Genomic DNA, 24,328 nt, shown 5'->3' with positions numbered 1-24,328 from the left:
TTCTTTACATTCCTGGGATCAATATTGTGATTTTCAAACTATAAGGAAGACAATGAGAATATGAATTATATATTCATGCAGCTTCATAAATATATCTTTTGTTTTCCTTCTAAAAATGTCCTTCTGTTCATTATCCACTCTATTTTGCCCTATTTTTGTATTTTGGTTTATACATATGTGTTTTATACTCCATTTTCACTACCCAAAGTAGTCTCAAAGCAGCTTACAATCACCTTCCCTTCCTCTCCCCACAACAGACACTCTGTGAGGCAAGTGGTCCTGAGAATGCTCTTAGTACAACACTGTGGACAAGTTGAAAACTGAAGTACTAAATTGTATCTAATTAAGGCAGCCTTTCTCAACCCTCGAGAGGCCCCTGAAACTTTCTTCAGGCTTTGAGAAACCCCAGAAGTAGCACAATGATGCAGAATATGGTTGAGAAGCATAGCTGTGTACACGCCCACCTGGGACCCCCTCCCCACCTTCTATGGGCCAATCATTAGCCACTTGGAGAGGCTGGGAGGCGTCCTGACATTATCATATCTGATCTTAAAACCTAATAAATATTTAACAAACTTTAAAAAATATAAAAAATAATTAACTCCTGTCCATTCAGGAAATCTTTCCAAAGCTGTTGAGAAATCCCAGGGTTTCATGAAACCCTGGTTGAGAAAGCCTGAATTAAGGGGTTGAAGATTTGTAATATGATTGGGATGCCACTCTAGATTTGGAAATTCCTGGAGATTTTTAGATGGAACCTAGGGACAGTAGGATTTTGGAAAGTGAGGGACCTCAGCAGCCATGGAGAACACCGTCTGAAACTTCAGTCTTCTCGGGGGGATCTGATCTCTTCATTCTGGAGATCAGTTGTAATTCTGTGAGATCATGAGGCTCTACTTGGAAGCTTGGCTACCCTAAAAATGGGGCTTATTGGATTAAAGGAAAGAGAAAAATTAAGAGAAACGAATGGGAATCACTTTGGCTCATCCCCCCCCCCCCCGGCGGGTGGTTCCAATGTGATCTTGTAATTTAATATATATATTAAAATTTAAAAAGTCAAGGGAAACTCTATGGCCCTTTATGGACAACCTGGCTGACTGATGGACCCTCCCTTTTGATCTCAGAATCAAGTTTCCCTATAGCCACAAGATCTTCATGCATGTAAGAATGAGTTACATTTTGATCTTAAATTTAAGACAGTATCCAAAACCATTATTTCTCCCCATCTGTTTAGGAATCTCTTTTAAATGTGAGGCAGCTGAGAATGACAGAGTAACTGAAGAGGAAGCATAGATGTTATCCTTATGAAACTGGAACAAGTTCAATTTATAAAAAACAGCTGATAACCTTTGCTTTTGGGTGAATAAAATAATTACCTCTTTCTTTCTGTTGTAGCACTTGGCTAGTTGCAAAGGGGATTTAGGTTCTGACGAAATCCAAAAGTGTGCTTTGAATTTACTGATGAGTGCCTTGGAAAGCAGTAATCCACTTTTAAGGTGTTCTGCTGCAGAATCCCTAGCCAGACTTGCACAGGTGGTTGCTGACAGTGCCTTCACTGCTGGATTGGCACAAATTAGCTTTGACAAGTAAGACTCTTCTTTTTGTATGAACTTACTACATTACATTGTTATATGTCCCTTTTCTTCCAAGTAGTGTTGGTGGTTACTCAGGTAGGGATCTAATGTCTGTACAATGTAAAAATGGGATTTATGTAAATTGCTGCTTTACAATTTGGCATAACTTTTAAGAACCTATGGGAATAAAACATGAAAAGTGGTTATGATTTTGCAAGCACAGGGAACTTCCTAATATTGAAATAGATCATTGGTGAGTTGGGGGTCAGTATGGTCTGTTCTGGCATTTGTTCCCAAGAAGTCTTTCATATCACCTTGACTCCTTTAGCTGGAGAAGCAAAGGTTTGAACCTAGTGCTTTCTGCATACAAAGCAGGTACTCTTCTGTTCAGTCATATTTCCTAATTATTTTATTTAATTTTCACAAAATGCTAAAGGACATAGAGTATATCACAAGCTTCTATTGAGAGAAGATTATGCACACATATGCCCATCACAATTTAAATGATTATGTTTAATCTTGTTGTGCAAATGGACTAAAAAAGTAGCATTTTATTGGAGTGCTTTTCCCTACTTGCCTATTTAATCAACCACTGTGAATTTATGCAGATTGTAAATGGGTGGGCAGAAGGAATTATGTCTGAGCTTGGCTCTTGTGGCCCTTTCTTACATGCTCAGGGAGGTGCTGTTTTGGTCAGAAGGCAAATTTCTTCCAGACCAGACTAACCAGGGATTCTGTGTTTGTTTGTTTTTTTCCTGGGGGGGGCATCACCTGGACATGGAATTGGGGGTCACTATGGGTGACGAGGTAGTTCTGACTTTCCTGCATTCTGCAGGGGGGTTGACTAGATAACCATGGGATCCCTTCCAACTTTATGATTCTATGACGATGATGATGATGATGTAGGAACACCAAGTGGACATTAGGGGATGTGCAGTTCTCAATCAGGGGCAATCACATTCTGATTTCATGCAGATATAAACACTCTAGTCGACAGAGACTGCACACCTAAGTATGTTTTCCTGAGAGTAAGCCTCATTGAATAAAATTCTGATTAGACTTTGGGATTTCTCCTAAAGTCTGTTAGATGGGTTCTGCTGCAATAATGGTAAAGTAAACAAATTCAGGTAGACAGCCATGTTGGTCTGAAGCAGCAGAACCAAGTTTGAATTCAGAAGCACCTTTAAGACCAACACAATTTTATTCAACATATATGAGCTGAATAAAACATTATTGATCTTAAAGGTGTTACTTGGTTCTGTAAAACAAACAGTGATGGCTTTTCTGTAACCACATCTTGGAGAGGATAGTTCTTAACAAAGGCTACTACTTTTTTGCTTCAGGACTAAGGGTTTAGGCGACCATTTGGCTATGAGATTCAGAATAATTAGGTTTGTAATCTTCCTGTACAGCTAGACTTCAGTGCTATACCCTTTGTTCTGATCCTTTTTAAATGTATTTTTCCCCCTTACAATTCATAGGTTAAAATCTGCTAGGGATGTGATATCAAGAGCAGGACATTCTTTGGCTCTGGGATCTCTCTATAGATATCTAGGAGGCATAAACTCTACTCAGCACTTGAATGCCTGTGTTGGAATACTTTACACACTATCTCAGGACAGCACTTCACCTGAAGTACAGGTATTTTGATTCAGTGTGCAGTGCTCTTCTCCAGACTATTTCTTAAACAATTGAAGATAATGGATTGGTTTCAGTGCAGAATTTCCACATGCACATGAGTTCTTGCAAGAAATGCAAGAAAAAGACAATGGTAGCTGTGTGTCAGACTTCTTGTGTCCCCACTTGCATTTCTACTTGTGGAAAATGTTGTACAACTAATTTCTGGGTGCTATAATATATATGAAGAAAGTCAGTGTGTTACTCAAGATCTTGCCCAAGTGGAACTGCTCTAAGTTTGTTTACATTTCCATTTGTGCATCAAATACAAGCCAGTCTCTCAACTTGTAACTTTTGTTTGTTCATTTGTTTTAATAACTTCATTTTTCTATTGCCTCTCCCTGCAAGTGGGCTCGGGGCAGTTTACAACAATAAAATAACATTGTTAAAATAGTCTAAAAACTAAGTTCAGCTTCTTCAGTCCCGTCACCAACATTTTATCCCATACCAGAAATTGGCCTTAGGGTAGGGAGTTGTTATCTTTACTGTTAATATTCAGTAAGTAAAATAAATGTTTCATCACATCCACCTCCATTTTCTGGGATTTAGTTTTCCTTCCATCGTTCTGTGGTCCTCGAGTCAGCATGGGGGACCAGTTATAGGTCTGTGCAGTCAGTTCACCAGAAAAAAGAAATACTGAAAAAATATCTTACTGATATTTTTTCAGTATTTCTAATCTAACTACCAGTTCTCTTATCTGTTTGGGCTAACAGTATAGCTCATCCAAATAAAAGCTATTTTTTGCAGCTTTTATTTAGGCATATTAAACTATACCGATCAGCTGTGCATTTCATCCCCCCCCCCTTGCAAGTGGAAGGGAGTGAAAAGGACTGATAAAATGGCTGCTAGCCATTTAAACCTAGCAGCTTGACAGGTCTGCTGGTCAGTTGTTACAGCTAAATGATTAGCAGCCATTAAAACCCTCCTTTTTGCTTTCCCCCCTTCCAAATGAAGGGAAGTGAAAGGACCCCAAGTCCGTCTTGTGAAGAGAGTTCTCTCTGCAGGATTAACTGTTTCACTTTGCAGAGGGATCCAGTTCAAAACAGCACCCCTCCCCCCACAGGCCCATCCTGCAAAGAGATCAAGTGGCAGGCATTGAAATGGATCTAAGTCCCTCTAAATGTCTTAGAGCCCCCCCCCCCAAAAAAAAAATCAGGTTTTCCTAATATTTTCTTGGGAATATCAGGGAATGCCAATATTTTGAGGAACCAAATATACCTGAACCTAACAAGTACTGTGTTCTGGGGATTTTTTTGCACATGCCTGTTTCTTATATGTGTATGGGTGGGTTTCATACACATACAGAACCTTCCCGTTTCCTGGACTGCTTCCCTTTCTGTTCTTCCTATCAGATTGTGATAGCTGTTCTTGCCCACTGAGAGAGGCAAGGAAGATAAGACTGTGTATGTTCACATACATGACAGAAGTAGATTCAAATGGGTAGCCATGTTGGTCTGAAGCAGCACAATAAAATCAGAGTCCAGTAGCACCTTTGAGACCAACAAAGATTTATTCACGCCCTGAATAAATCTTTGTTGGTCTTAAAGATGCTACTGGACTCTGATTTCATTATGGCAGAAGTAGCTTTCCTCAGGTTTTTGCTGACCACAGCCAAGGAAAGAAATTACATATTTATTTGAGCAGTCATCTTATTATGTAATTTCTTGTTACCTTATTGTACAACACCTTATTGTACAACACCTTACTATTTATCACCTCCTTACTAAAGTGCATTCAATTTGTATCACAGTGTGCAATTTCTATAATTTATGCTTGTGTGTGTGCATGTGCACATGTGTGACAGCACTCCATTTCTGGTATTTTACAGACCTGGGCACTGCATTCCTTGTCACTGGTCATTGATTCTGCTGGCCCTCTGTATCACATGCATGTGGAACCTACCCTGTCTCTTGTTCTCATGTTGTTGTTGACTGTGCCTCCTGCTTATGCTGAAGTTCATCAAAGCCTTGGTCGCTGTCTAAATGCACTTATCACCACGTTGGGTCCTGAGTTGCAAGGTATGCATATGTTTGTGGCATGACAATGATGGAGTCTAGCATTATTAATCATGAAGCTGGGAGTTGTTAAATGAAAGAGTGGAAGAAGTTTTTATTTTAGAAAACTTGTAAGGAACATCGTGAGGAATCATCTTTAAAATGGGTAGTACCAAAAACCTATGATCATTTTTACATAGCCTGTCAACCTCCAGATTTCATTTACTAGAGCACACTTTCTCAACCAGGGCTTCGTGAAACCCCGAGGTTTCTTGACAGCACTGGAAGGGTTTCTCAAATGGATGTTTGTATATTTTTAAAATTTCTTAAACGTTTATTGTGTGATATGACCATAAATCATCATGTCGACTCCCCCCTCCAATGGCCAGTGATGGGCCTGGAAGGGGGTGGGAAGGAGAGGGGCCCCAGGTGGGCATGTATACAACTGTTCTTCCCAACCAGCAAGTTTCTCGAAGCCAGAAGAATGATTCAGGGGTTTCTCAAGAGTATATACTAGAGGCTATACTACAAAAATCAAAGATGGCCTGTGAGGTCTTTTTTGTAAGTATAGCAGAAAAATCCAAGTGTTCCTTTCTTCACTGGCAAGAAAACCTCTGTGTCTTGTGCTCTTAGCAAATTTATGCCCCTGGTAGTTGAAAACACTTTCTTGCATAGATAAGAGGAATACTACTGTGAATGCAAAAAGGATTACTTTGGGCAAAGCTAGACTTTCTTTTTTCTCCCGCAGAATCTGCATTGTTCCTTGGGCATGGATATACATACATATGCATATTCTCTAATCAGCAGAGGAAATAATCCTGAGCCAGTGGGAATATAAATTGGGTCTTGATGGGGGTAGGGGGCTGCTGCCTATTGAACAAGGGAAAGACTTTTGCGATACAGCAATTATCCTATGGATTTTCCATCAGTAGTACACTATCATAATAAATTGCTTTTTACAAAAAAAATTGCAATTTAAAATCTTTATCATTTTCTTTGCAGTACTTTGGTTTTGGGTGATGCTAAAGTTATTGGATTAATGATGAAGATGACAGAGAGAAGTCTGTTCTCTTCTTTTTTTTCCCCTTATCTATAGGCAGCAGCAGTACAGTGTCAGCATTAAGGGCATCCTGCCTCCTGGGCTGTGCAGTGATGCAAGACAATCCCGATTGTCTCGTACAAGCTCACGCCATCTCATGCCTTCAGCAACTCCATATGTTTGCTCCGTGTCATGTAAACTTATCTAGCCTCGTAAAGTGCTTATGTGTAAGTATAAATTTTAATGCCTTTTCCAGTCTTTGTTTTGTGACTTTGGAACTGGTAGAGTTAAACTGATGCTATAAGTAGTGGATCTGCTTTGAGGAAAAAGCAGCTGTTTTGTAGTAAAACAAAGTGGGTACCGTAAATAAGTAATTTTAAGTTATATAGAAGAAGAGGTGCTGATTTTATATACCCTTTTTATCTCCTGAGAAAATCTCCAAATGGTTTATGATCGCTGATTGCCTACTCTTCCCACAACAGGCATCCTGTGAAGTAGGTGGGGTTCAGAGAGCTTTAAGGGAACTATGACTGGCCCAAGGTCATCCAGCTGGTGTCAGGGTCCTGCTCCCTCCACCTGGCTTCCTCTGTCCCACCTCTTCCTTCCAGCCATTGAGCTCGGCTAAGGGTTGCACTGTGCTGGCCACCCTCAGTCTCCTGCCTCTGTATGAGACTTGTGGTGTGGCTCCCAGCAACACTCTCAACAAGCCCCATCAGTCAGGCAAATGGGCTGCGTTCCAACGGCCTCGGCTCGATGGTGGGTGCACTTTCTGCAGGTCGTGACTACAGCGGTTGTCAGAAGATATGCAGGTCCAGTGGGTGAGTGCAGTGGCAGCCAGGGATCAACTGGGTCATCCCCCTGGTGAGAGGTCCTCCAGGGGTGGCGGCGGGGACTGCAGGAGATCACAGGAGGGGATCACAAACACTACACCAAGCTGGCTCACATAAAATGAATGAGTCTTGTGGCACTTGGAAAGACCTGCTACTTTATGTAAGCTTTCACATACTACAGCAGGGTTCCCAAGGCTAGGGTGCCCACCAGTACTTCCTTTGGCACCTGCCGAGCTTTCTAAGAAGTACATGGGGCCGTTGTAAGGCTCGGCTTGTTGTTGAGTGCCCTCACTGAAACAAAAGGTTTCTCCACTGGAAGATAAGGACTGGTAAGCACCTGTGTTTTCTTTAATCAGTGTTTGGTTTCATTCCCCCTTCAAACTTTCCGTCTTCAGAGGAGGTGTAAGAGGGTTGTATTTTATTTTGATCTGCCTACTTCAATAGTTATTTGGGATATGGCTCCACCTCCTGGGAAATCATTTTTGGGGTGGTGCTTACCGACCCCTCTCAAAATTCCAAATGTACCCACAGACTCAAACGGGTTGGTGAAACCTTGGACTATAATCTGCATTACCAGATGTTTGAAACTGGTATATGTTTGTGTTCACACACCTGTATACACATAAATACAAGGATCAAAAATTGTCATGAGTGGGTGTGACAGGAAAGTTCTAATAGATCTGCAACACTACTGCTTCTATGTTCAGATATAGTCAAGGTAAGCATAGAAACTATTCTCTTCTGCAGTAATTTGTAAAACTCAACAGAACACACAATGACCTTTATTGGCTTGAAAATAATTCCAAAAGGTAAGATAAGATAGATCGGAATACAATCAGTTCTTAAGTTCCTGTGACTTCTTCGGGTAGTAAAATTTGTGAAACTCTTAATACTTTTAGCTTTGCTTTGCTAATTTCCTACTTGAACAGGGAGGACAGTCCCATGCAGGTCCCACACAATGATGGTTCTTGACTGAGCTCTCATTGCCACTGTGAAAGCAGAAGCACTGCAGCATCCAATATGGTCTTTGCCCCATACTTTCCTTGCCCCAGCCACCATGTGACCACTTTCCCCCCACCAGCAGAGAACTTGTTCAGCCTTTTTTATAAAACAAAAAGCAATTGACACATTGTTATAAGTTACTGTGCTTATGCCAGTTAGTGATTTTAAGCTACAGCAATATTCCAGTTACTAAATGTAACTGATACATCGCTCCAGCTGAAAACTGTAGCCTAACACTGCAATACTGTGTTAGTGACCTTTAAAAAAAAGAGAGAGTTCTAAGGAGAGGGAAATGGTGCTGATGTGAATGGGACCTGTAAAAGTGTGTCCCTTCCCAGCCATGCAGTGTGCAAACATGCTTTGGCTATGGGATTTCCCCAAATATTGTACCAATCTACGTTTGGGAAGGATCAGAGCAAACCAAAAGGGAAATGTAGATGGTAATTGATTAGGTAGGTGATGATAATATGTGAATGCTCAAAAAACCAAGAACTCCAGTTTGAATGTCAAGCCGGAGCAAAGCCCTAGTTAAGACCCAACCTAATAGAATCAAATATGTATATAAATTTTAGTTCAGCAGTTGCACTTTGAGGTCCTCTTGAAGGTATTGTTGCTGACGTGTGGTAAATTCCAGCTCTGTAACAGGCTGTTCGGGAAGTCCAAAATATTCTCTCTCTGATTCTGAGGAAATCATTGTCTAAGGCCATTTTATGTTTTGTATCCTTTAAAAAACGGTTTTGCATACAAACTGTTTGCCCTGTGTAGACAATGGGAGGGGATTGTTGGCATATGGTGATGCAGACCACTTTGCAAGGTAAAGACATGAATGAAATCCATGTGATATGGTTGCTGTTATTGGGTTGTGAATAGATATGGAGACAGAATCAGAACTATAAAAAATATAGTGAGTGCTTTTTTCATGGCTCTGGCAGAATATACCTCATATATGTGGTCAGTATATGCAGATTTGTCCTTGTATGAATTCTTCTGGAATGATCCTTCTTTGGGAATCTGGTTGCTAGAACTTTATAGCTAATTATAGGTTAGTTCTGGCAAGCGGCAATTGGGTCACAGAGGGGAATGTAGCATCCCGTAGTGAATACTATGATTAGATTTCAGGGCAGAATCTATGGCCCTGGCCCACAGGCTCAGCCAGCGGGCTATTAAAGGGGGCTATAGCTTTGCGTTTGATGCCCCACATCTGGAAAGCTGGATAAAACAATTAAGTCCAAAGTAAATGTACCTAACTGCATCACTGCAGTTATAGGTTTTAATTGTTCTTAATTAATGTAGCCACGATTGTGCATGAGCCATTAGGAATTATATCACCTTGCTGCAGAGATTTTGGTCTGCTTTCTGTAAAAGCAGCACGTATTTTGATGTAAAATGATAATTTCTGTTTTGATTTTGACTTACTGGCATAATAGTTTTGAGCAGAACAAAGTTTGTCCAGTGGCATACACATGAAATTTTATACTTTGAATAAAACTGAGTTGCTCTTAAAAATGCCACTAGACCAGTGATTCCCAACCAGATGTCCGTGGACCCCCAGGGGTTAATGGAAGCTCCAGAGAGGGACCACAGCTTTCCCCTCATGCCTTAGTGCAGTGGTCCCCATCCCTTGGGCAGGGTACCGGTCCGTTGATCAGTTTGTACCGGGCCGTGGCTCCTCCTCGTCCTCCTCCCTGGCTGCTGCCTCAGGGGCTGCCCTGCCACTCTGTTGCCGGCTCACCTTTGGTGCTCTCCAGCGGCTGCCATGGCTGGGGCTCCCCCCAGTGTAGCACTGCGTAGCTGCTGCTGGCAGCACCCCCCAGCAGGCGGTGGGAAGTCAGGGGTGCTGGCGGGAAAGCAAGTTGAGCAGGGGATCAGGTGGCAGCGACGTCCCTTGGCAAAAGACTACTCTCCCCCCAGGCCTCAGTAAAATTGTCAAGTGTTGACCGGTCCCCGGTGATAAAAAGGTTGGGGACCACTGCCTTAGTGGACTCAGCCACAAGCTAGGGAACTGGTTGCTGAGTGTGAGTGAGCTTTTGTGATTTCTGTGCCTGGGCAGGGGTGGAACCTGCATGTCTACTCCTGACGTAAACCACCTCCTGTCTCTTTGCCCTCCTCAGTTATAGAACCATAGAGTTGGAAGGGACCTCCAGGGTCATCTAGTTCAACCCCCTGCACAATGCAGGAGCTCACAACTAGTTGCCCACCTACAGTGCCTCTAATGTCATGCCCAAGTGATCCCCCCACCAAAAATCTCCAGAATCCAGCCTGGCCTGGAGGAAATTCACTTACCATCCCACAGTGGCGATCAGCAATTCCTTGGGCATCAGCAATTCCCTAAGTTCTCCTCAAGGCTGCCTGTTTATGTGGGGTAGTGATGTCTCATCCGGTGACATGCTGTTTCTGGGCAGGGAGCCATGGCCTGTCGACATCACTTCCAGGGTTCCACAAGCTTGAAGAATTATTTCAGGAGTTCCTCCATGGTTGAAAAAGGCTGCACTAGACTCAAACTTTGTTCTGCTGATTCAGACCAACATGGCTACACACCTGAGTTTTCAGCTGGAATTAGTTTTTAATTTTAAGAACTTCTTAAGTGATGAAAATGCAACAAAGTGTTTGTCTTGTGGTATGTCTGAGATACAACCATAACAGTGAATTTGCTCTGTACTGATGGAATCAGGATCACTGTGGCATTGATCCCTGGGTTTTGTCATGACTGGATTATCATTTGTTTTTGTGCAGGAGATCTTATTGGAAAATTCTGTGTTGGTAGGTCTTTGTGCATTGTTAAAACTTCAGCAACTTTTCAGTGCTGTTCCCCCCCCTTGTGTTTAACCATTAATGTCAATAAAAACACTTTTAGCATGTTGAGTGATCTTTATTTTAGCCTAACCGATTCTCTCTTTAACCTTCTTATAATTGGCATTCATACCTTGTTTTGTACATTTTACTTTTGCATTACTTTGATGTTTTAATACTTTCAGTGCCAAACAAGAGAACTCTTTCTGGAGTGAATGTGTGATATATGTATCGCTTGCATTTTCTGTGTCTGTTTTTGTCATTTCTCTTGTCTTTTAAAACTATGGGAGAATGAAATTTTTCAGAAGTTTGCATTTTGCTTTGCCTTGCAGTTTGCTTTGTGTGCTCTGGCTTTTTTGTGTACAAATGGCAAACTTAAATTTTTTATGCATGCCTGAATCTCAAGACAATGAGTGTCAGCTTGAATAAAGTATCCATTTGTGTACTTGAATTTCTCATATCAAGCAACTTAGAGATACAGTAATGTCCTGGTCTTCTTAAAGATTTTTTGTATGCAATGTGACCTTCGAAAGTAGTCTGCATGCAGGACCATACAGAAATATAGACACGGAATAATTTGATTAACCGTGGTTCCATAGCATTTATTCTTTGTGTCCATTTTGTCTCCCTTTTCACTCTTTCATTCTAATGCCTTTTGATTGGGAAATGAGATGCATGACCCCTCTGCAATAAGCACTAAGCTCTATCCATTTCTCAGGTTTTAATATTGAACATTTAATGGGTGCAAGGCCATAAATGGTAAAGAAGAACTTGTTTACTTTCTATATATCTAATTCTGTGTTCATTTAATAGTTTCCTCTATCATAATTTTTAGAACTTGAAGCTTTAGTACTGCCAGTTCTGTGAAATCTAGGAAAAAATCAATTATATTAATACAGATAAAGATATGTCAGTTTATTTTTTGGCATGTGTTCGATTAAGACAAAATTTCCAGTGTAGCGTTCCCATAGCAATATTTGGGAGACAGTTCAAGATAACAACAAACTTTTCCATAATGAACATGTCATGTAAATTTGACAATCTTCTGAGCTCTTATATATATGCTAGTTATTTTTTCTGTATTATTTGTTATTTCATACAAATCTTCATTTCTACAACCATGCTTGTTCTTTCCTTATTGTATTCCTTGAAATAATCTTTTCCTGCTTGGACCATACTACCTTTAAAAAGTTCTATCTAAAATTTATACATCTGAAATGAACCGAGTTCTTTAGAACTGCAGTTTGATAGAACATAAAATTCAGTTGCAATGAAGAAGAGGGTTGAATCCAGTCTTGCCTTGAGAGGAGTAGTAAGGGGAAATCTTTGGAGCTTGTGAATTAATCCTATAGCTGCAATCACTCTTGCTGTATTCAACACCTTTTATTTATTTAGTACATTCCTATACTTACCTTTCTTCAAGAAGTTAATGCACTATATATAGCTCTCTTGTCCTCCATATTATCCTTAACACTTTAAGATAGATCAGACTCAGAGGAAACAACTTGTCAAAGGTCACCCAGTAAGCTTCAAAGCAAGATAAAATTTGAACACGGTCTCTCTTTTCCTAGTCTTATCATTGCTCCACATCTCTCACTCTAAAAACACTTTTCAGAAGCCTGTAGCAGTAAACATGAAAGATCTCCCGGAGTTAAACTTACTTATAGTTTTTTGATCCCACCATCAGTCTTTATTTTAGAAGTCTTGATTGGGCTTTTCTGCATGCTAAACTTACTCTCTATTTTCTTGGCATTCAATCCACAAGCATTGGAATCAGTTTGGGTACCGTTCTTCCACAATCAGCTCTCCCTCTGCATTTTCATACTTGTGGAATCCATTTATTTTCTTCCACACATGTGTTAAATAATGAGGAGTTTCAAGGGAGTGTGCTGTCGTCATTAGTGGCATCACAGAACCCTTCCCTTTTTAAAAAAGACAGCACTAATATCACTATAGTATTGTAAGACTAGGCTCAGCAGGTTCTTTGAATTCCTCGCTTGCTTTCTTTTCTTTTTTTTAAATACAGTAAGTCTTGGGCTTCTTCCCTGGCAGAGACATAAGGAAAACAGCATATCTCTGTGAGGCTAGGAGTTATACTTACCTTTCTTTTAAAATGAATGTTGGAAATTCAGAGAGCCCACTAAGCCTATTGTTACAGTGCTCTAGCAATATATCAATATTTTAGTGCCATTTTTTTTACAGAAAAAGAAACCAATTGTCTGTACAAATTTCATCATTGATCAGTAGGTGGAAGGTGGGTATAAGTGGGTGACATAAGAAAAACTGACAAACATTATGCATGAGGAAAAAGGTGGCTCAGAATTGGCTTCCAGAAAAAGACTGGGTAAAAGGAGACTCAAAAGAATGGGGGGGGGAGAGAAGGGGGGAAACCAAAATGCTAGGTCAAAGCTAAAGGCACAAAAATGCATGTGGAAATCATGAGATAAACCAAAGCAGTTTGGGATCAGAACCAATAAAAATAACCCATGTGGATAGACCCCAGTGTCTTCACAGAACATTTTTTGACAGTGGAATTTCAATCAGAAGGTTTATATTTTGAGGGTTTGGGAGAAGGGAAGAAATCTTGCATTCACAAATCACTAATGTTGGGCTTTTTCTTCCTTTCTTTTGGCTTTTACTTTTCTAACATCTGACTTCCCATTTTGTTTCAAAAACAAAATTGCTCAGTGAGCATCACATTTCTGGATTTCAGAAAATTCCTAGAAAGACTCATTTCTTTTGTCTGTCTATTTCAGGTAAATCTCTCTAGTTCATACCTGTTGTTGAGGCGAGCAGTCCTAGCTTGCTTGCGACAGCTTGTGCAAAGAGAGGCAGCTGAAGTATCTGAACATGCTGTTTCCCTCGCTAAGGACAATAGAGAAGACTTTAATCCAGGTAAAACTATATCAATGTAGAAAAATGATCTAATTTTCCTTCTCATTTTATACATTTTATTGTACAAATTTTAAGCTCACCAGATAAAATCCTTTAGGCATTTATGTAGTGTACACTTTATTTATTACAATGTGAGAATATAGGTGTTTTCTAAAATTCGGTTATGTTTCTAAAATCTCACGTAGGAATGTTTAAAGCCAAGTTTAAATAAACATCTCGTCATGTAGTAGAATGCTTTCTAGATGATATGAGTGCAGATAGAGTGCAGGTAGAAGATTTAATGCTTGAATGCTGAACCACATTGGAAATCTCTTCCCCCTACATATGAAACTACCAAGAAAAAGGTTCTAGCCTCTTCTTCTCTTTTATAGCAGTAACTGTGCCAAGAGATTAACTGCAGTCTGAAGAGAGTGAAATACAGTTTTTCTTATAATATATGTGCAATGTGTAGTGTAGGCAGGAGATCCAAGGATTGTGTGGCAGCCAGACAATGTGGTTTGAATGCATCATGACCCCTAGTGTTCCTTGGAGGAACTACCAACAACAACAACAACAACATTGCCATCATCATAAATCCTTGGAGGGCTCCCATCCAAATTCCTAGCCAGGGTCAGCCCTACTTAGCTTCCAAGATTTTATGGGATTGGGCTTGCCTGGGCTATTCAGGTCAGGGGCACAAATAAGACAAGCTTTGGAATGTGGAGTACATGGTTATTATTGAAGAATATTTGTTAGTGAATCACTTTCCAACATCTGGTATGAATGGAAAGCCATCTGTGTTCAGTTGGCTTTCACACTATGCTGGTCTAGACTGGGCTGAGCGATAGTCTGGGAGCACAAGTATTGCAACCATGGTCAGACTACCTGGAAGCCTCTCCAAGGACAAGTAAGTATTATGTATGCTCATTATGACGATCCTCACATTTCATTGTACTGTGGCCTTTTTTTTCAAGAGAATTTCTGACATGAATCTTTCTAATCTCAAAATGACTTCCTGTGCCGTTGTTAGACAAAAAAGCAAAGAAAGTAATGCCTTCCACTTGTCTTGCTGCTGTAATATTTAGTGGGCAAGTTGCATAGAAAAAGATTTCAAGCTTCAGATGGATATTTAATTTATTTGTTTGTTTATAAATATAATTATTCCACCTTTCCTCTTAATTAAAAACCTACAAAATAAAACCCCAAACAGCACACTCCCCTTCCCCCAAAAGACCTGCAACATATATCCTGTTAAAAGCACTGGCAAATAAAAACAGCATGAAAGCTATTTAGGTCAGTGTTGCCTTAATGACAGCAACTCTCCACAGCAGCAGGCAGAAAAAGTTATTTCTTAAAGTCTGCTACTTGAGATTCTTTAACTGGAAATTAAGTTAGGGGCCTTCTGCATACCGAGTGTGCGCTCTGCCAGGAAGTTCTACCAATGTATGATCCTTTTTGGTTAGATTGAGAGAGAGTGACTGGCCCGAGGTCAGCTTTGTATTAGAGGAGGGATTCAAACCCAGATCTCCCCAATTCTAGTCCAGCAATGTTAACACATCAACACAATCACTTTTCATGGGAAACGATACCATTGAAGTGTGTGTGTGTCTTTCTCTTTTTGACAGACATTAACATCAGAGAAGTAGGACTTGAAGGAGCATTGCTGATTTTACTGGACAAAGAACTGGATCCCAAACTGTGCCAAGATATCAGAGAAACTTTGATCCATATGCTTACAACTATGGCTGTTAAAAGGCTGTCTTTCTGGTTGAAGCTATGCAAAGATGTTCTAGCTGCCTCTACTGGTAAGAGCTACTTCCTGGTAGTATATATCTTGTAGTATATATCTTTCAAACACCCTTGCTCCTAGTCCTGCTTTTCTCCTCTCTCATACAGAACTTCATTGAATACTTTGTTATTTAATCAAGCTCTAGTTTGCTGTGATATCTGAATGTGCAGATGCTGTAGAAAACTGGAATTTGAGGTTCTAAGGGCATGGGGAGGAGGCAGGGAGGGGAAAGGAGACACAAATGCACAGAAACTGAGGTGGAGTAAAAAAAAAAAGCCACAGCTTTGTTGACTACAGTTGCTGGAGGTTTACAGCTTATTGCAGTTTATGCAGCACATATTTAGGCACTGGCCAGCCTGCTGGTCAATAGATAGAACCCATTCCCGGCTCATATGCTGGAGGTAAATGTTAAGTTTGTGGACCCATGTGAGTGCAAGGTCTGTGTTGCCACCTGGGAGTAGAGTTAGGCAATATGCCACCATAGGACTTGACTCACAATGCCCTTCAAGGGTGTCCCCACACAGGGGAGGTAGGCACACAGGTGCAGTCTGACCCCAAATGGTTTCTGCCCAGTGACTGAAACCACATGAAAGCTGTGACAAGAAATAATGCAACAAGGTAACCGCTGCACAAAACAAAATGCAACTGAGGAAGGGAGGGATAGCTTGAGCCGACTGAGTGCTGGTGGACCAGGGCAGTGTGGCCTGATAAAGGGAAGGAGAGGTCTCAAAGGAAGATTCCATTATTCATGTCTGTTCTAGCCCCACCCTGGCTATCCCAGGTTGACAGCAATTGGCTACCTAGCCAGGAATGCTGCTGCCCCCCTTCCCCAAAGTCTCCTTGCCCCTGTGATGAGGCCCCTAGCTGGAGGGTGGAGTAGCCCTTTCCTGACCCAGCTCCTTACCATACAGCTGCTAAATAGTTCAAACCCAGCAGTCGGCTCAAGGTTGACTCAGCCTTGAGTACCCAGCTTGCTGGAGGGTAAACGGTAATGACTGGGGAAGGCACTGGCAAACCACCCCGTATTGAGTCTGCCATGAAAACGCTTGAGGGCATCACCCCAAGGGCCAGTGCTTGCACAGGGGATACCTTTACCTTTACCTTTAAAGAGTTTTAAACACATTTTAGAACACAAGCTCCAAGCAGTAAATTAATTCTAGTTTGCCAAGGCATCTGCATTCACATCTCATGCCTCTGCTCTGCCTCCAGCACAGAATTTCAGGCTACATTCTGGGTTTCAGCAGGAAGGGAAAAAGTGGGAAATCACACTGTATCCCTGCCCCCCAGGGAGATGTTAGGGTACAGTCCTGTGTTAGTACCATTCACAGAGAAACTGTTCAGTTATAAATTTGTGATGATGCCTATACCAACAGCTTTTACCACAATTATGAGCAGTAGCTTGGGCTTCAGAAATAAAAATAGACCAGCCATTATCTCCTGTCTACCATTTTGATCAGGATATACAGATTAGTATTTAAACAGAAATACACACAGGTGACATATTAGCTCTGAAGAAACAATCACATATAATCAAATATGCTTGCTGTATCACTTGCAGATGTGTCCTTATTCTGTGCACTTACATCCCACAGGCCATATGGAAAGCTGATTTTGCAAGAGAAGGTAGATGTGGGGGAGGGAAGTATGTATTATGGCAAGCAGGAAGACTTGTACCTTATAACAATCACACAAACAATATGTAATGAGATAAGAAGCCAGGATCTTCTGAATGTTGAAAGAACTTGTAATGCCAGCAATCTCCTGCTCCAATATGTTTCTGAAATTTGTTTGCAATAAAACAGCTACTTTGAGGTCCCCTGTTAAGTGTCCCAGGAGGTTGAAATGTTATCAGCTTTTCAGTTTTATGATTCTTGATGATGATGATGTCAGATTTGTGTCCATTTATCCTTTGGTGTAGGGTTTGACTTGTTTAGCCATAAGGAAGCCTTTCTCAACATTTTTGGTATTGAGAAACCCCTGAAATATTCTTCAGACTACCAGAAACCCCAAAATTGTGTGATCATGTAGAATATGGTTGGGATGCATAGCTGTGTACATGCCCACCCAGAGCCCCTAACCTTCCCCCCCTTTTTGACATGACCATATATAGTCATATCACCCAATAAATGCTTAACAAATTTTAAAAATATTAAAAATTAAGTCCCACCCATCTGGAAAACCCTTTCAGGGCCATCAAGAAACCCTGGCTGCGAAAGCCTGCCCTAAGAAGAGAACTTAAGGGCATAGTTGGCATTTAATGGCATATACAATGTTAGAAGATGGGCAAGAAAATAAGCTTGAGATGGTGTAGTTGATGTGCTGTCAGGATATATGTGGCAGCAAAGTAAGCATCTGAGTATATTACAAGCTCTGGTACCAATGTCCATGGTTAAATCAGATGTTGTATTATTATAGCGAGGAGTTATTTGAGATTGGATGGCTGCCTGTGCACAAGAAAAGATTTCCCCCCTCTCAGTACTATCATTATCCAATAGAGGTTGTAAGTCACTGTTGATATGTTGAGCTGTTTTGAGGTGAAAGCTGTATGTGATCAATAGTTTCTGTTATTGTCTCTTTTGAGCCTGTCTTGCAACAGGTTTTCTCTGGGTACCATTCTGGTTTTGATGATCTGTTTTTTATTTATTTATTTATTTATTTATTTATTTATTTAGATTTATATACCGCCCTCCCCGAAGGCTCATCAGGTAGATACTTCATCAGGTAGATACTTCAGTTTCAAAAAGGTTTGCTGTAGATCCCTCAAGCAAGAATAAAGCCTGACTATATACAGTGGATCATTTAATGCAGTGGTCCCCAACCCGTGGCCCGGTGCCGGGCCGCGAAGGCCATGGCGCCGGGCCGCGGCTCCCTCTCTCTGCCCCCCCTGCAGTAAAAAATTTCCCCGGCCGCAAGCTTGCGGCCCGGGAAGCTTCTTACTGCGGGAGGGGTGGGAGAGGGAATCAGGGACGGGCTGCGCATGCACAGATGCGCCATGCACGGCTGAAATCGTGCATGCACGGCACTTTCGCGCATGCACGATTTCGGCTGTGCATGGCGCATGCGCGGCCCGGGCGCACATGTGCAATGCGTGGGTGCGGGCGCGGCATGCGCAGGTGGGCAGTTGCCCTGCCGGTCCCCAGCCTCAAAAAGGTTGGGGACCACTGATTTAATGTGTTTAGGATGGTAGCTGGAGGTATGTAGATATCTTTGTCCATCACTAGGTTTCTGGTATAAGGTGCTGTCTCTGCATCCATTGTGTATTTGTATACTCATGTCCAGAAAGTGTATTTCTTGTGTAGATTGGTTCATTGTAAGGTTGATGGTGGAGTGAAGGACATTGAATGTGAAATATGTCCAGGACTTCTTTGCCAAACAATAAAAATGCCCATCACTGTACCATTGATCCGAGTTGTCACCAGATTTGAAGTGGCTAAGTGTGAGTGCAGATGGCAAAGTTTAGGGGCAACATTAGCTGTGATGTTGTCAGAAATCATGTTCCTTATAGCCTTATGGACTTCTACAAAAGTCCTAAAAGGCCGGTTAAAATTTGTAAAGAGAGAAAGGAAAGTCCCCAGGCTTTCACCCTGCTCCTCTGTCTCCCTCTGTGTTGCTGCTTCTCTCTGGTACTTAGTCATTCATCCTGAACTTTAATAGACAGAAATCAAATTAAACTAACCACCAGAACCACCCTGATTGGAAATACAAGCTACACCACTCAGTAAGCAGCTGGTCTCTCTCCTGTGTCAATGCAGATTTCACAACTGTGGCTTCAGTGGATACCACCCAAGAAGAAGAAGGAGCTCAAGGAGATGATGAATTGGTATTTGCCTTGGAAAACGATGAAAAATCTCACCCATTCCCCCATCCACGATGGTCTACTAGAGTTTTTGCTGCAGAATGTGTTTGTAAAATAATCAGCCAATGTGAGACTGCAGGCGATGCTCACTTTGATGTAGCTTTGGCACAAGAAATGAAGCAAAGGGACTCAAGAGGTGCGTTCTAACAGGAAAATTGGGGTTCAAGGTGCAACTAAAATTTGCTCTGACAAATATTGCTTTGATTAAATACATGGTAAGGATTTTAAGTAGTAACAGCAGCTTTTGCATATGCTTCAACATAGCATGCCAGCTGAAAGGAATTTCACTGTGATGACAACCTGTGCTTGTTCCCCCAGCTATTTCTGCTTCAACAATTTATAACCTCCTGTGGCTCTCGTGTATGCATAGGTGCATGCTGTTGTGGAAGAAAGGGGTGAAATGGACTTGAAATTTTCAGGAGCCCATATTACAAAATCAATAATAATGATGATAGTTATAGTTATATGAAAAAATATTTAATTTTCTTATATATTTCTTTTTGGTTTCATCCTCAGATGATTGTCTAGTGTTGCATTTAGCAGACTTGATTCGCATGGCTTTTATGGCTGCCACTGATCACAGTGACCGGCTTCGTCTTTCTGGCCTTCAGATGCTGCTGATTCTTGTTCGAAAATTTGCTGCTGTTCCAGAGCCAGAGTTTCCTGGTCATGTAATTCTGGAGCAATATCAAGCAAACGTAAGTGGCCTTTTCATTCTTAAGGCTTTGGGTTGGGGAGGATTGTTTTTTCCAGTTGTTACTCTTCACCCACCTTAAATTTGAGAATTATTATAAAATAAGGTGTGATTAGCATTGAATTCTGTTCACACTGAACAAAAACTGAATAGTATTTATAGAAAATGTTATTAATGAAGAAATAAATCAATCTGTATGGATTTGTGCAAAGGTGGAGGGTGACTCTCCAATTCTCTGCTCGTGCTGTTTGTCATACCCCCATCCCCTAGAACAGGGGTAGTCAACCTGTGGTCCTCCAGATGTCCATGGACTATAATTCCCATGAGCCCCTGCCAGCATATATCTAAGGCATTTGCTGGCAGGAGCTCATGAGAATTGTAGTCCATGGACATCTGGAGGACCACAGGTTGACTACCCCTGCCCTAGAAGATTTCAGGGGACATTTTAGGCTTCAGCAGGAGAGGTTACGGTAAGAAAGATGTGCTCTGTAGAGGAAAATCTACAATACCTTGACAAGATCCAAGCCCATATAATTAAATCAATAAGCTTTCACATAATTTCAGAAATAATTTATTTTCATTTCTGTCCTCCTTCCTCGCTGAGACCCAAGGCGGATTAGAACTATACTTAAAAAATTTCAGTCCAACAGTAAGAAGATTGCTGTTATATTCAAATGTTACTGTACCTTGGAAAGATTCCTAATAAGAAAGAGAAAGCTTTTGGACTAGGATTGTAGAACAGGTAAAACTCCAAATAATGTATGCAAATATATCTAAGGCAAAGAGACAGCAAGCCTAGGAAAGACTTTATCCTTGATTAGTGATTTTCTGAACACTTCAGCTTTGCCTCTTCTACAAGAAAACTCAGTTTTGCACATTTTGTGAAAAGATAGAAGTGGGGGAGCTTCCTGATAACTCCAGACAGATAATACCATAATGTAGGAGCCACCATATAGAATTCATAAGACTAAATTGCATGTTTTATGAGTTCACTTAGGGCACCTAGGGATATATACCAGTAAAATATTTTTTTGAGATTTGGATTTTAGGGAGGGCATAATACTTGGTATTCCAGGTAACCTGGATCTTCAGTTACCAGTTCAGTATTCAGATTTTCAAAAAAGAGCCTCTTGTGGCGCAGATTTTCAAAAAAGAGCCTCTTGTGGCGCAGAGTGGTAAGGCAGCCGTCTGAAAGCTTTGCCCATGAGGCTGGGAGTTCAATCCCAGCAGCCGGCTCAAGGTTGACTCAGCCTTCCATCCTTCCGAGGTCGGTAAAATGAGTACCCAGCTTGCTGGGGGGTAAACGGTAATGACTGGGGAAGGCACTGGCAAACCACCCCGTATTGAGTCTGCCATGAAAACGCTAGAGGGCGTCACCCCAAGGGTCAGACATGACTCGGTGCTTGCACAGGGGATACCTTTACCTTTACCTATTCAGATTTTTCCAGGATTCCAAAATTATTTGGTCTATATATTATTCCCTATGGCAAATCTTTCAGAGGGGGAGGGGGCTGGAGTGGTTGTTTTGAAAGAAAATGACACCAAAAGTGTAATAGAGTTGATGCTGACCATCCACTAAAGAACCCCCTAGTGTCAATTGAATTGGACAAGGGGTTTCAATTCTAGGAGCCCCTGAACAAGGTGCACCCAGCAGTTCTTTATTGATTTCTATGAGGAAAATAATTTCATGTTTTCTCCTGGGCAAAGAATACTCAAACCCAAACACACAAGAGCAGAGAACTCACAGTGAAAACAGAATCAAAAAGTCCCAACAGAACCAACATCTAACAAAGAATCCCAGTAGAACCACAGACCAGTGTCAAGCCAGAGAACTGAAGCAAAACCAACAGAAAAAGAAAGTCCAGCTGGACAGACTCAGTAGCAACAGAAGCCAACTAGAAACCTGGGCCAATATGACAGCACAAAGCTAATATAACCAATGTCAAACCAGCAAATCCCAGTAGAATTGGCCTGGCAAGCTCCCCTAAATTGTAGTCCTATTTGTCTGTGAGAGTCTTCTCTTTCCTTCCTGCCTAACAGCCTGACAGGTGCACATGATCCCCACGTTTGAAGCTTTACAATATCAGCACCAGATATTTCTGAATATTTACAGAAATATTCGGGATCAGGATACTGATATTGAAGAGAATCCTGAATATCAATTTAGAGCCCAAATATGCACTGAAAATGCCAATAATGTATTTTGGGATTTTATTTGGACTGGATATATCTGAGTGTGCATGCCTAGTGGCCCCTTTGGGGGGAAAAAACTGCCCAGATACCCAATCTTTCTGACCTCCTCAGGACACTAAGATGGCTAGCAGGTTAAAAACATACATAATAAAATCACAGTTTAAAAACCATCAAAAGAACAAAAACATTATTAAAACAATTAAAACCAAAACTAAAACACACATAAAAATATAATAGCAATTAAAACATATAGCAGAAAGGAGGAATCACTGAGGGAACAAAATGAAAAAAGTCTTCACCTACTGGTGAAAGATGGCAAAAGAATGGGACAAATAAGTCTCCCTAGTGAGAGATTAGCCACATCTAGTGGTGGCTTTTTAGCATAAAAAATGTGAATTGTTTTTAGCTGATTCATGATATCTAACTGTTCTTCTCTCAAGACTGTGATACTGGTAGAATTTAAGTGTTCCTAAAGAATATTTAGTTATTCTGGTAGAAGTTTTCTTAGTGATAAAATTGCCTTTTTCCCTCTCTTCAGGTTGGTGCTGCACTGAGACCAGCTTTTGCCCCAGAAACTCCTCCTGATGTAACAGCAAAAGCATGTCAGGCAAGTTTTTAACTCCTTTGGAGTGTAAACTCCATGAAGCCTTGAGCAACCCAGAGTAAAAGTTGGTAGAATAAACAAGGATTTATTTATGTTGTCTATAAAAATTAGTATTTGGTAGCACTACACTTTAAAGCTTGCTATTAGGAATCATCAGATTACTGAGAGAGAGCTGTCTAGATGCTAAAACATGCTGACATATTCTTAATATCATTATTAACCCCCCCCTTTTTTTTTTGCTGTGTTACTAAATACCAAGAATATTTTTGTCTGTCTTCCTTTGCTGGGAATACTGCTTGCAGCTTTTCAAAAGTAACATTGTTCTTTGTTGTTATCACATCAGGTTTGCAGTGCCTGGATAGCGAGTGGTGTAGTAAGTGACCTTAATGACCTTCAGAGGGTTCATCAATTGCTTGTAATGTCCTTGAACAAAATACAGATTGGAAAAGAAGCACAAAATCAACTGTACAATGAAGGGACTTCAACCATGGAGATACTCGCTGTTCTAAAAGCTTGGTCAGAGGTACTTTTAATACATGCCACTCTTTAAGATGTCCAGCAGGAAGGCCAGCCACAGCCAAGTGAGAAGGGGCTTTTCTCCAGCCTCCCTGTCAGCTGACCATTGGTCTGAAGGGGAAAGCTCTCCCCTCTCATGCGTGCTCTTTCAAAAGGAATGCATGCACCCACAGAAAGCCCTGCATAGCTCTTTGAAAAACAGTGATGATGGCTGCCCCTCAGCACCACATGCACACAGAAAGAGAAACGCATTCCTCACCACAATCAGTTCCTGCTGGAGGCTTCCATTTCAACAGGCCTGAAGGGAAGGGGGGGGTGGAATCCGGAATCTGGAGTAAGAGTCACAATTAGCTCTTCGTGGGGGATACTCTACCAATAGGAAAAGCGCATTCCATTTTTGTCATTGGTTGCTGAGCAGATTTCTCAGACTGCCTTTTTCCAATTGATGGAATATCCCCCATCCAGAGCCAAACCCCTCTTTCTTTAAGAAATAAGTTGTTGCCACCACAGCTTCAGTTTTATATAGATGGAATGGGATGATGATGATAACATTACTGAATATGCAAAAAAAGGAAAAGGAGTTTTATCTCTGCCAAGGAAACATTTAGTTCCACAATTGCTAGAAGGAGCAGGGAACCTTTGAAATGAGAGCAACCATGCTTTTCCCTGTAATACATCAAGCCTTTTATTTACAGTACTATAATATTATAACATCTCTGCATGTGCAAAAAAGAGCGGAGGTTCTGTCGCTGATGAAGAATATGAGGACAAATTTAGAGTGCTTTATAATTATTGATTCAAATGAATAGCCGTGATGGTCTGAAGTAGCACAATAAAATCAGAGTCCAGTAGCACCTTTAAGACCAACAAAGATTTATTCAAGGCGTGAGCTTTCG

The 24,328-nt window shown here is 41.1% G+C and overlaps 1 protein-coding gene across 3 annotated transcripts in view; it reads left to right on the top strand.

The window, feature by feature from the left end:
- The window catches only part of HEATR5A (HEAT repeat containing 5A), an 80,781-nt gene that overhangs the window by 39,734 nt on the left and 16,719 nt on the right, over positions 1 to 24,328 (top strand). For 2 of the 3 annotated variants that reach the window (XM_077323043.1, XM_077323042.1), the window contains exons 18-28: positions 1,396 to 1,586; positions 3,056 to 3,215; positions 5,080 to 5,269; positions 6,342 to 6,511; positions 10,850 to 10,876; positions 13,663 to 13,801; positions 15,406 to 15,585; positions 19,322 to 19,561; positions 19,942 to 20,123; positions 22,851 to 22,919; positions 23,260 to 23,439. In XM_077323043.1, coding sequence (XP_077179158.1) covers positions 1,396 to 1,586; positions 3,056 to 3,215; positions 5,080 to 5,269; positions 6,342 to 6,511; positions 10,850 to 10,876; positions 13,663 to 13,801; positions 15,406 to 15,585; positions 19,322 to 19,561; positions 19,942 to 20,123; positions 22,851 to 22,919; positions 23,260 to 23,439 — 1,728 coding nt within the window. The remainder of the gene's footprint in view (positions 1 to 1,395; positions 1,587 to 3,055; positions 3,216 to 5,079; positions 5,270 to 6,341; positions 6,512 to 10,849; positions 10,877 to 13,662; positions 13,802 to 15,405; positions 15,586 to 19,321; positions 19,562 to 19,941; positions 20,124 to 22,850; positions 22,920 to 23,259; positions 23,440 to 24,328) is intronic. The other variant, XM_077323044.1, reaches the window with a different exon arrangement.

The sequence above is a fragment of the Paroedura picta genome, chromosome 2, assembly GCF_049243985.1.
Source record: "Paroedura picta isolate Pp20150507F chromosome 2, Ppicta_v3.0, whole genome shotgun sequence".
Classification (NCBI taxonomy): Eukaryota; Metazoa; Chordata; class Lepidosauria; order Squamata; family Gekkonidae; genus Paroedura; species Paroedura picta.
This window is presented reverse-complemented; position numbering and strand designations above follow the sequence as displayed.